We start from the raw sequence: 13,567 nt of genomic DNA on the forward strand, positions 1-13,567 counted from the left end.
TTACCAGCGTTTTCTGAATCTACTTGTCTGAATAGAGTAACAGGATGTGATGGAGCTTAAGACTTAGCATGAGAAAAGAGAAAGAAAATGAACCCTATCAGCTAAGAAATAACACACTGGGGAAAAGTACTGGTTCTCATGAAAATGTCAGTGATTCACCATGGAATAAAATTTAAAAGCCACTGACCCCAATGAAAGCTTCCAGTGGAAACATGTGGATTTTGCTTCATTTCATTTAAAGACTTTGTTTTATTTCATTTAAATACTATCCTAAGCACCATCACAGTTTTTACAAAATGTTGCTTTCTCATTTAAAATTGATATGGAAAAAATACTGCTGATCAAATTAAATCTTCAAGCGGTCTTAATAATATCATGCACAACAGGTAGGACATACTGAGCACTTAATGTATGCCCCTTAAAACATACATTAAGTGATCAATAGCCAAATGACAACAAGAAAAAATTCTTTAATTCAATATTTAAGCAGATTTGCTTATAGAATTTTTTCATACATACCAAGTCCTCATTCTGCCTTGAAAGATCACAACTGAATGCAAGCTGACTTACACAGACCACAAATCTGTCAGGAAATACACGAAGTTCTGTATAAAATGAAGAAAACCAAATTACTAAAGGCATCAAAAACCTATAAACACAGAAATGGGTGATCCCAGATTTGTAAGTTATAGCAATAAGCATATATGTATGAGTCACAGGTGTCCCCTCCCCACCTTTCTATGTTTGCTGTCAGTAGGGCGGGGCAAGCACAAAGCTCTAGGGCAGTGGTTCTCAACCTTGGCTGCACGTTAGAATCACCTGGGAATCTTTTTAAAATCCTGATTACTGGGCCTCATCCTCCAGAAATTCTGTTTCTTTGTTACTAATATTGTGGCCCCACCCCATAACAAAGAAACAGAATTTCCAGAGGATGAGGCCCAGAAATCAGGATTTTAAAAAGATTCCCAGGTGATTCTAATGTGCAGCCAAGGTTGAGAACCACTGTTCTAGTAACAGCTCTCTCTTTACCTCTCACCTGGACCACTCCTTGGTGGCTACTCTTCCCTATTCCAATTTATTCTACGAAGTGCAAGCAGATGAACAGTTTTAAAAAGAAGCTCCACTTACTATGCTCAAACCCTTATCATGGTTCCTTAGTGCCACCACATACTATGAAAATATCCAAAACCCTCCATGATGGGACCTAACCTGTAGTTCTGTTCTTACTCCCATTAGTCTTGCTCATATAGAAACCTCCATTTCTGGGAATATTTTGACCCCTCATGGATATCATATGTGGCCAGGTGACCAGGAATGGGCTTTGAAAAGCCAGAAAACCAAAATTATCAAAGCAGTTAGTATTTATTCATTAATTCTTAAAATATCCTATTGAGATAATCAGTAAATGTCTGGTTCCCCACTTTATGGAAAGGGAAGCTGAGTCATAAAATGCATTATTTGGCCCTCTCCCTCTCCCCAATATCATAACACTGAAATACAACTTGTTGGAGAATCAGAATTAAAATTCAAAATGATTAGTTATATCAATTATTAGTGGATCCGAACCAGAATTCAAAGTTAATCATTCTATCAAATAATTCCTCTATTCTGTTCTTCCCTATCTTCCTCTGAAAAATAAGAAGGATAGAATGCAGATTTGAACATTTTGGTGCCAGGTGTTGTGCAAACAGAAAGCAATTTCTATATCCCTTTACTCTAATTAGGTCATATTTGAGATTTTCATTACTTTAATATTTAAATAAAGATTTAGGCAACAGCCATCCCCACCATGAAGGGTAGCTAGGCTGCATTTAACAGATACAGGTTAACTGGCATATTTTACTAAGAGAATTGAGTAAGAGAGTAATATAGTCAAGTGGCACTTAAAGTTGAGAAATTACAGATAATTGTGAAGATTCCAAGAGCAAACCTCCATACAGTTAATTTTTAAAGTCCCTGTTTCATAGCTTATATACTAAAATCATGCATGGAAGCTGAACTAGATTTTCTTTCCAATGCTCAGATCAACTTGGAGAATGGTCGTTAGCATCTGACTTTATTGTTGTTGGCTGGATGAGTTTGACATCATTTCCTCAGTGGACATCTTGACTTGGGGAAAATGAGGGGGAAGCTGGCCTGGTCACACACCTAGGAAAGGCTGGGAAAGCATTTTCTCGTGCACACACTTGCTCCATATCCCAGGGCCTTGGTGTGCACAGGCAATGATGAAGTGATTCATAGTTTGACTGCCTGTGAGTCATTCTGGAAGCTCAATGAAAGTGCTGAGATGCAGCAGGAAAGCACAGTGTAGTGTGGCCGAGCTCACTGTTCTCAGGCAGGCAATAAACAGTGAAAATGGAAAAAGAAATAATCACAAATTCTGGAAATACTCTTAGTTAGTACTTCAATTTCATAAAGACAACAAAGTAGGTAGGGATCCTCATTCCTTAATTTTCTCCCCTCTCAAAGGCAAGCTAACTGTGCAAAATGTCTGACAACCCAAGAAATCAGTTTCTTACCAGGACGCTGTGAGCCCCCAAAGCAGCGAAGGCGTATCCCTCTCTTGAGGAAATAGGCTGTGATTTGAAAGCCATAACCTGTAAAGTGAAAGAGGACATCATTAGGTTAGAAGCTTGTTTGCACTGAGTCCCCTGGGCCAAGTCCAGTGCCTGCCATCCAGTATGTATTCAAAAATTATTTAGCAAATGAAAGAGTACAAGAATCAACAAAGGACCTCACTTGAGAGAAAGGAGTGAACATTACAATCTTGGCTCTTCTAGGAGGCCTGGCCATAGCACCTGGGATGGTCCCTAGTCCCTGAAGTGGCTCAGTCACTTCATCTGTAAAATGGAATAAACAAGGAGGTCTGACACAGAGGCCTAAAAACCAGGCCCTTCAAGTGGGGTCATTAATTCAGGCTGAGTTAGTACATAGAGCTTGGCTACCTTCTGAAACTCATTATTTATGAGCTCACAAAAAGAATCATTTAATCCCTATTTGGAAATGTGTATATTTGGCTGTAAATAAGTTATTCTAAATCAAGTACAGCAAAGCATTTATATACTAGGAGAATGAGATGAAAAAAATGTGAGCCAAAAAAAAAGGAAATTCTTTAATTCATCAGAATGACCTAAATAAAAAAGACTGAGAGCATCAAGTACAGGCAAGAATATGGGCAAACTAGATTTCACATACCCTGTTGAAAGAAGTACAAATTGGTACAGCTACTTTCAAAATCTGCTTGAATATCTTCAGCAGAACTTAAGCATGAATATACAGGTGTTCATAATAACACTTTTTATAATAGTTTCAATCTGGAACCAATGCGCATGTCCATCAATAGAAGTTTTTAGTAAAAAAAGGGGCGGGGTGAGATAACCACACAGTGAAATACTACACTGTCCCTAAAAACGAATGAGCTACAAGTACAGGCCATATCAGAAATAAATCTCACAAGCATAATGTTAAGTGAAAGAAGCCTGGTCCAAAGGAGTTCATCCCATCTATGACGATGGAGATATTGCCCTTTTTCTTACAGGGTGGCAACAGAATTTCAGGTGATGCACATACAGAAAATACAAGCAGATTCTTTCCCTCCCTCCCTCCCTCCCTCCCTCCCTCCCTCCCTTCCTCCCTCCCTCCCTTTCTTTCCTCCACCCCTCCCTCCCCTGCCAGCCCCCCTCCAGTTATAAGCTACTCTGTTCGATGACTTTACTGAGATTAAATAAAAATGTTCCCGTTCACATGGTGGAATACTTGGTGGAAGAACCAGAAATGAAAGGCCTGCCAAAGAGGGGTAAGAGGCCTCAAGTTCTAAAACAACCTCAGAGACAGCATTTTATCCACAAAATTGGAGAAGCCAGGAGTTGCATGAGGTAGTCTCTAAAACCATCAACTTCTCCAAAGTCCATGACTCTGAATGTGTTGAAATAACTTGTATATAATAAAGAACACAAAGAAGTTTCCACTTTTACATTTGGTAGCCTTCTAGCACTCCTGCAGAAAGATCCAGAACACCAGTGACCACAGACTTGATGTTCTGTCTACGTAAGTACGGTTCTGACAGCACAATTGCTTTAGTCACAGGGATTGCAAAATAGTAGTGACATCTATGATAGGATAATCTTCAAATTAACTGAGATGAATTTTTTCCTAACACACTTCAAGCAGATTACATTTTGATCACGTGTTTCCTCTGCTTAACCTGCCAAAATATGCAAACTGTTGGCATTATTTTGAGTGCTTCTAAACAAATACCTCATTCCTCAGGTCACTGAGAAAGTGGAAGTGACCACCACATCTGTTTATTTGTCCTACTATTGAGGGGAGGAATACTGCAGGAGAGAAGTCCTTTACAATTTGGGATTCACACATATAGAAAACTTTAAAGTGACTTAAAACATAGTGATCTAGTCCTGGCCAGGTAACTCAGTTGGTTGGAGTGTTGTCCTGTACACCAGAAGGCTGCAGGTTTGATTTCCGGTCAGGGCACATACCCAGGTTGCAGCTTTAATCCCCAGTCAGGGCACATAAGGGACGTGGCTGGTTGATGTTTCTCTCTCTCTCCATGTCTGTCTGACTCTCTCTCTTTCTCTCTCTCTCCCCCTCTCCCTCTCGCTCTAAAAATCAATGAACATGTCCTCAGATAATGATGATGATGATGATGATGATAATAATAATAATAATAATAATAATCTATTATGTGAATCTTCCAAAGGACTGAATAAGAAACAAACAAGCAAGCAAACACACAATACCATGTACCCCTATGTTCATAGCAGCACAATTTACAATAGGTAAGATTTGGAAACAGCCTAAGTGCCCATCAGCAGATGAGTGGATTAAAAAACTGTAGTATATTTACACAATGGAATACTATGCTGCTGTAAAAAAGAAAGAACTCTTACCATTCGCAACAGCACAGATGGACATGGAGAGCATTATGCTAAGCAAAATAAGCCAGTCAAAGAAATATAAATACCACATGATCTCACTCATATGTGGGATATAATGAACAATATAAACTGATGAACAAAAATAGATCTGGAAACATAGATGCATTGAACAGACTATCAAATCTCAGGGGGGAGGCAGGGGAGAGAGAGGGAGGGTAAGAGATCAACCAAAGGACTTGTATGCATGCATATAAGCATAACCAATGGACACAGACACTAGGGGGGTAAAGGCATGTGCTTGGGGGTGGCAGTGGCTGGGAAGAGGTCAATGGGAGGAAAAGGAGACATACGTAATACTTTAAACAATACAAAATTAAAAATAAATAAATAAAAGTAACCTGTTGAAGTGTGTGTATATGTGTGTGTATGTATATGTATGTATATGTGTGTATGTATATATGTGTGTGTATGTATGTATATATATGTGTGAGTGTGAGTGTGTGTGTGTGTATATATATATATATGTATATATGTGTATATATATATATATGTATATATGTGTATATATACATACATATATATATATGTGAAAAGCAATACCTAAGTCATTCTGCCTTTGTTGGCAGGTCATACTTAATGCTTATAGTTCTCAGTGATTAATATTTAGATGACATGTTTGAAATTTAAAAAATATTCTCTGTACAAAATCTCTAGCAATAAATATTATTATTAGGAAGAGGCTAAATTTAAAGGTGACTATAAAAACTACAGCTCTGAGTTCAGGAAGCCTGGTATCTGGAGATACCTCTTTGAGTGATAACTAAATCTTACTTGGTCAGCTGAACAATAAAGTTCCAACATGACACCTTCCCTAAAGAACAATAAAGCAGTATAAGGCAAATTCGAACTAAGTGATTTATTACTGGAATTACTAGCAGAACTGAATTTATGAAAACCCTTTCCCCTATACTCCCCTCCCTCAGGATAGGATTATGTTAAAAGGAATCATTCCTAAACTGGCCTCTTGGTTTGGGTTCCATGGAAAACGCTGCCTAGTGGTCCCTACAAGACAAATGGCAAGTTTAACATGTAAAGTAATTTTTGCACTTGCTTACTCCAAATTCCCATGGCCATAGGAAAGTTCACTGTTTAAAGAGAAACTTAAAGAGAGATTAAACACAATAGGTCTTTGTGCCAGTTCTTATGGCAAATAAATCTATATATATAAAAGCCTAAGCGACTGTTATGACTCAACAGAACGACCGGTCAACCAGTCGCTGTGATGCGCACTGACCACCAGAGGGCAGACGCACAACACAGGACCTTCCCCCTAATGGTCAGTGCACTCTCACAGTCAACCTCCCGTGGCCCCTCTCTCTGGCTGGCTGGCCCCCATCGGCCCCTGGTGCTAAACCATTCATAGGCAACCTGCTTTTGGGTCAGCCCTAAACACAAGGGTATGTATCGCTCCTGTCCTCTCCCTTCCCCAGGGTGGTGCGGTGGTGAGAGGGGTTAGTGGAGAAACATGCAGTGGCGGGGCATGTAGCATCCGTTCCTTCCATGCCACCTGGCATAGTCTCCTCTCCCAATCCCACCAGGGCCTTCAGGCCCAGGCTGGGACGGGGAACCAGGGGTGGGTGGAGGCGGATTTGGCCCCTTTCTTAGGGGGGCTGAGGGACAGCTCCCTCCTCAGGGTTGGCAGCCAACCTCCTGCAGTCCCTCCCCCGGCTGGCCAACCTCCCATAGTCCCCCCTCCCCACCACCACTGTACACGAATTCATGCACTGGGCCTCTTGTTTTGATATAAAAACAAAGATAAATCACTGCTGATGAAACAGACTGAAATGGAATCCTCAGGGAGATGTACTTCATTTATCCATAGATAACAGTCAGTGATAGTGTCAATAATCTTACCTTTGCTCTTTAATAAAAGCAACAGGGCAGCGTTCAGTAGGCCACTGAGATTTTGTTCTTACCCAGGGCTGAAGCAAAGTTCCACTATTTTTTAAAGCTAAATAGCAACTTGGCAAAGAATCCAGGAGGCTCTTTGCTTTCCTTCTAGGGGCACCAGCTCCCAGCTTGCTATATTGGTATTCTAAAGGCATAGATCTCCTGTTAGTAGGAGATTGTGAGGCTGGTATGATGGGCGGGGGACAGAGCAAAATGAAAATAAAAAATGATAGACTTTTCATTTGAAAACACCTTGATAATGGTATTCCAAGATTTTAAGGCACTTGTAAATCATATTTAAGTACACCTGCTTTCTTGCTAGTTATTGTGGTCCTCCTAAATCTGAAAAACTGCCTTTAGACACAGAAGAGATTGGGGTTAGAGGGAGGACAGCTTTGCTGTGGAAGATTTCCACCAGGAATCTTCAGGTCTATGTATTTCTAGAAAGAATTTATATCCCTGCACTGCTAATGTCACAAGACGTCCGGTACAAGCAAGAGTCCATCCTCTCCCCTGCCTCTAAGCAGCCCCCAAAGTCCCTATGCCTCCTGCATTCCATGATTTGTAAAGAGCTGCTTCTCTCTACCTTTCTACAATCTCCCAACCCACCAAGAAGCCCAAAAGAACCTGTTACCACATTAACTTTCTCTTTTTTTCTTTTAATAAATTAAAATTTTATTGGCCGTATCTTTTTGTTGTTGTTAATCCTCACCCGAGGATATGTTTCCATTAATCTTTTAGAGAGAGTGGAAGACAGAGAGAAACATTTATGTGAGAGAACCACATCGATTGGCTGCCTCTTCCACGAGCCCTGACCAGGGCCAGGGATGAGCCTGCAACCGAGGTACGTGCCCTTGACAGGACTTGAACCTGGGACCCTTTGGTCTACAGGCCGATGCTCTATCCACTGAGCCAAACCGGCTAGGGCCTACATTAACTTTCTTCTGGCTCACCTCATTATTTACCAAAGAACATTAATCTCCAAGAAAAAAAGAGAGGAGAGGGGAGTCAGTAATATGCATGAAAGGAAGAAAGGGTGGTTCATATGTAAGGGCAAATTGGAGTTCTGCAGATATTTTATTTCATATTCTAAAATAAATGACTTCAAAATGGCTTCATGAAAAACTCAGAGCCTATGAATAGAAAGGTAAAAACAATAATAGCAAAAGAAGTCAAGAACAAGTTGAACAAATTCCATCCTGGCTTAGCAAGGCAGTAGGTTAGTTTTAAGTCATACTGTGCTCCAATGAGCAATACATTTTAAGGGAGTGGTCATTTTGGGGGTTCTTATATTTCATAATCCCAAACACTGAGAGAAAATGTTCAACATGGCGATTTTGCTGTAAAACTATCCAGCTTCACTTGTTTTCCAGGGGACTTATGGCCAAGGAGACCTGAGCCTCTCCACGGCTGCCCAGGGGGTTGTGGTATGGTGGAAAGCCCTCTCCCATGGCTATAAGGAGACCATTCACAGGGAACCTGGGAAAATGCCTCCACGTGGCCTGGCAGGTGAGCACACTTCACAGTGGGCTCCAACCCACCACCACGTGGCAATTTTCCCAACCACAAGGCAGGCTCAAGACCCACTGTGTCCTACAATACTTCTCTCCCTGAGGTGACAGCATCATCAGTATCATCATTCACAATCGTGAAAAATTTCAAACATCCAGAAAAGTAGAAAAATAGTGCCAAGACCACTCTAAAATTCACCATATAAACCCAATAATGGATAATATTTTGTTATATTTCATAAACATATTTGATAAGCCACTTCAAGAAAATCAGACATCATGACACTGTATTCCTAAATATGGAAGCATAGACTTCCAAACAGGAAGGACATTCTTCTACATCATCAAAATACTGTAATCACAACTGAGCATGACATTATTGCTCAATCAAATAACTAATCCATATTCAAATTTCTCAAACTATCCCCAAAATGTATATTGCTGATTTTTCTCCTGAACTAAGATCAAATGAAAGACCATGCAGTGCATTTGGTTATGTGTTTTATACCTCCTGTAATGTAGAATAACTTCCCTCTCCCTGTTTTTTTTTTTTTCATAACTCTTGACATTTTCAAGAAGCTAAATGACCCCTCTCCACCCCAATTCAGGATTAGAATGTATATTTTTAATCTCAGTTGCCTAAATACAAATTTTCAACCTGCCTGCTCTTTTTGAAGGCCAGCCATTTGTTAATTTCAAAGACTTGCTTCTTTAACTGCTGCAGGAAATGGCAGGTTTAGACTGAAGCTATAGTTAAAATTCAGTCTGGAACACAGAATCAGATCTTAAGTTCACAGATACTTAAATTTTTAGCAAAGGTAAGCTCTACCTAAGCAGGTTGGGTAGTGGTCTCATACTTGTTTTAAGAAAGGCTACTTGGTGACAATCAGATGACTGGGTGCTGACCTGGAAGCAGCTCGGTACTGCGTGCCAGCCAGTTCGGACTGTGACTGTGTCCAGTCTGAGGTCATGAGTCAGTTCTCATTCTCCATGTGAAGACATGGGTGAAATTTAATAAGAAGGTAGGATGGAAGGAGCTGATATCTACCAGGAACATATAAAATATTTAAAAGATGAAGAATATGAGTGTTTTAAAGCTATTTTGGTCAGAAAAAAATGAACTTATAACTCAGTAGTTTTAAAACTATGTCCACTAGGAGAATTATACCCATCCTTATCAGGAGGCCAAGTTGGTAAAGAAACGAAAAGTTTAGAAAGTAAAGAAGGCTAAGTGTGATGCAGAACTTTTGAAAAAGCCTTGATGGGGCCCTTTGCAACATATATAGGACCAAGTATGACCTTCACCATTGCTGGTGATGGTGGGGTTGAAGCGGGGTTGTTCTGTGGGAACCAAAAAACAAGAGTCCTGTCATAAGTTTAAGAATACACACACAGGATTCCAGTATAAGGCGAAAACTGGGAAACAATTTGGGTGGCTAAGTGGACTATTTGGTCCTGGCCTAAAATTTTCACTTATTACCCAAAACAGTCAAAGATTCCAAAAAGGTTCCCTTGAGAGGGCATTTCATGTCCTTAAATAAGGACAGTACTGGACTCTGAGTCACAATAAAGCTATGTCTATTTGATGCCAAAACAAATGGGGCAAACTGGTTAACTCCATGAAAAAAAAAAAGTAAACAAAATAATTACTTGAGGCCAAATTTACTTAGAAAAACACATTTCCTACCTTTCACCTCACTGAATTTGTATGTAATACCACTGACCACATGTGCTATTAATTTATCCTATCTAATAAAGAGGGGATATGCTAATTGACCCTCATGCCATCGCAAATATGGCAGCACCCACAGCCAATAAGGAGGGAATATGCTAATTGACTGCCCCGCCCTCAAAGATGATGGCGCCCATTGCCAATAAGGAGGGAATATGCTAGTTGACTGCCATGCCCTCAAAGATGGCGGTGCCCACAGCCACAAGATGGTGGTGCCCAGTCCCCTCAGCCCCGCCAGGGCGGTAGGCGCATGGCTGCCTCCGGAATCCCCCAGTTCCCTCAGCCCCATAGCTGCCCAGGGCCAGCCCACGGCGCAGGCAAGCCTCGGATGGTGACTGCCCAGCTGCCCAGGGCTGGCCCGAGGCACAGGCAAGCCTCAGATGGTGGTTGCCCAGCTTCCCAGGGCCGCCCAAGACCCAGGTAACCAGGGCTGGCCGAGGCTTGTGCTGCCAGCAGTGGCAGCAACAGAGGTGTGATGGGGCATTGCCTTCCCCTGATCACAGGTCACCTCCTGCCCCTGAGGGCTCCTGGACTGTGAGAGGGAGCAGGCCAGGCTGAGGGACCCCCACTCCAGTGCATGAGTTTTCATGCACTGGACCTCTAGTTATCTATAGGATCCATCACAGAATGTTAACACAGAATGAGAAAGCTTCTCAGGAAGACAAAAATTGGAATAAAACAAATTCAGAAATTATCACTTCAGATTTCTTTCCCATATCACTTTCCTATTTTTTTGTTTGTAAAAAAATGCCCTTAACATTAAATATAAAAACCATGCTTGGATCATAGGCAAGCACAGATGAACTGATATTCAAAATGATGGTTCCCACTATCATAACTCTGCCAGACCATGCATAATGATGGGCATAATATAATATTGTGTAATTATAAAATTCAAAATTCTCTCCAAAATCCTTCACTCATCTTTAAATAACTATGCATAAAAGGAACACATTTTTAATTAAACCTTGTACATGAGGTAGCTGTTATTTTGAACTGCTGGCTTTTAAGCAGGCTCTTCTGCAACAGCTTTCAAACTTCCTATGCCTAAGATGAGGAAGTCTGGTGAAACCACCGGTGGCCTCCCTGTCTTGCAGAGGTTCATTCCAACTCCTAGATTCTCTAACCATGTGCAGTGAAAAAGACTTCAGGAAACACTGACTATTCTAACAGGATCACGGAATCACAGCACAAGAAAGATCTTTGAGAAATCATCTAGTCCACTTCCCACTTGTGAGCTAAGACCATATTTAAAGCATGCATATTCTATATAAAAGGCTAATATGCAAATTAACCAAACAGTGGAACGACTGGTCGCTATGATGCACACTGACCACCAGGGGGCAGACACTTAATGCAGGAACTGCCCCCTGGTGGTCAGTGCACTCCCACAGGCGGAGCGCTGCTCAGCCAGAAGCTGGGCTCACGGCTGGCGAGCGCAGCTGTGCTGGCAGGAGCCTCTCCCGCCTCCATGGCAGTGCTAAGGATGTCTGACTGACGGCTTAGGGGAGTGGGCCTAAGCCAGCAGTCAGACATCCCCCAAGGGCTCCTGGACTGTGAGAAGGCACAGGCAGGGCTGAGGCCCTCCCCCCCAATTGCACAAATTTCGTGCACCGGGCCTCTGGTTTTTTAATGTTATTAAATTCATTGGGGATGACAATGGTTAATAAGATTATATAAGTTTGCAGTGTACAATTCTATGATACATCATCTGAATAATGCATTATGTGTTCATCACCCAAAGCCAAGTCTTCTTCCATTACTATGTATCTGACCCCTTTACCCTCTTCTACTTCCCTCCACACCCTTCCACTCTATAAACCACCTTTTTAAAAGCAACACTAAAATGTCAAATGAGAAGATGCCACACCTACCCATGTGCAACTCAATTTTTCCTTTACCATCTGAATTGAGGTGCAAGCTTAAATGCTTCAGGGGTAACAGGAAAAGGCTGTGTCCTGACTAGAAAAACTGGAGAAAGCACACACCTGGTTTAAAGGAGGTGGTGTTTCTTGAACTCCAGCCATCAGCTGATTGAAAACTACGGCATAAGGTACCAGATTTGGGGCCTTTCCAAAAAAGTTGCAAATCTAAATTTTATGTGAAACCTCCCAGATTTTAAATTAGCAATGAATTCAAATTTTAAAAATATACTGTGCAGTCCAAATAAAATATTTCTGAGGGCTGCGCTGCCAGTTTGCAATCTCTAACCTAAATTTCTCTCAGTATAGTTGAAATTCATTTTCTTGTGTTTTGTCCTAGGCAGAGGTAAAGGAAAATTAGCCACTACCAAATGCTTGAAGTAGGTAATCAGTTTCAATCTAATCATGTAAACCCAGGTCCTTAACCTTACTACACAGAACATGTAAATCTGTTTCTTTTATGCATAAGTCTACATTTAATCATCTTTCTGACACTTCTAAAACCTGACAATAAAGATACACAGTTAAGGGTTTGACAGAGAGATATGGAAAGATTATATACTATTTTAAAAAATATGGCCCTAACCGGTTTGGCTCAGTGGATAGAGCATTGGCCTGCGGACTCAAGGGTCCCAGGTTCGATTCCGGTCAAGGGCATGTACCTTGGTTGCGGGCACATCCCCAGTGGGGAGTGTGCAGGAGGCAGCTGATCGATGTTTCTCTCTCATCGATGTTTCTAACTCTCTATCCCTCTCCCTTCCTCTCTGTAAAAAATCAATAAAATATATTTTAAAAAAATATTAATTGTGTATATGTGTGAGATCTATATTTTTTAAAAATCGGAAAACTTACATTAATAATAATAGTACTTGAAAAGATTAAGTAACATACCATGTTCTTGGTTACAATAGCAAACTGTTATAAAGACGTGAATTGTTCCCACATTTAACAAACATGTACCAGGTGACTATTATGTACCAGACAATTCCAATCAAAATCACAATGAAATGGGATTTTTTTTGTGTGAGAGGAGGTAGTCTGGAAGTTGCCAAAAAATAATTCTAAAATTAATTTAGAAAAATAAACAAGTAAAAATAGTTATGTAAAGAAATTCAAAATAAAAAATGTTCTTTTTCTAATTAAAAGAAATGTACTAAAAAAATCAGACAAAAACAAAAAGGTATAAAGAGAAAGTTAAATTATCAACAATCCAACCACCTAGAAATGGTCACTTTGTCACCTGCACTTTTGATATCCTCCAGATCTTTGCTCAAGATATATAATCACACATATTTCTTTTTACAAAAAATGGAGTCACATAATGCTGCTTTATAACCTAATTTTTAAGAAGCCCCAATGTTATGAGCATTGACTTTATGTACAGAATCAGTTCAAAATCTACTTTTATTCTTTCCCAAATGAATAACCAATTGAATATTCATAGAAGGTTCCCAGAATCCACAATGTCAGCTCTGTCACATACAGGCCTCTCTGAGCTATTTTATTCCAGACTTATCAGTCAGCATATACTGTGTTAATGACCTGAGCTTTACTGGT

At 40.5% G+C, this 13,567-nt stretch overlaps 1 protein-coding gene across 1 annotated transcript in view; it reads right to left on the reverse strand.

Annotated features, from left to right (window-relative positions):
* The window catches only part of SLX4IP (SLX4 interacting protein), a 180,997-nt gene that overhangs the window by 20,849 nt on the left and 146,581 nt on the right, over window positions 1-13,567 (reverse strand). Inside the window, exons 5-6 of the mRNA XM_070419907.1 lie at window positions 2,520-2,597; window positions 520-605 (exon numbers count right to left, since the gene is read on the reverse strand). Of these exons, the coding sequence (XP_070276008.1) occupies window positions 520-605; window positions 2,520-2,597 (164 nt within the window). The remainder of the gene's footprint in view (window positions 1-519; window positions 606-2,519; window positions 2,598-13,567) is intronic.

The sequence above is a fragment of the Myotis yumanensis genome, unplaced genomic scaffold, assembly GCF_028538775.1.
Source record: "Myotis yumanensis isolate MYYU_CA2020_CCGP unplaced genomic scaffold, mMyoYum1.0.hap1 SCAF_7, whole genome shotgun sequence".
In the NCBI taxonomy this organism is placed as follows: domain Eukaryota; kingdom Metazoa; phylum Chordata; class Mammalia; order Chiroptera; family Vespertilionidae; genus Myotis; species Myotis yumanensis.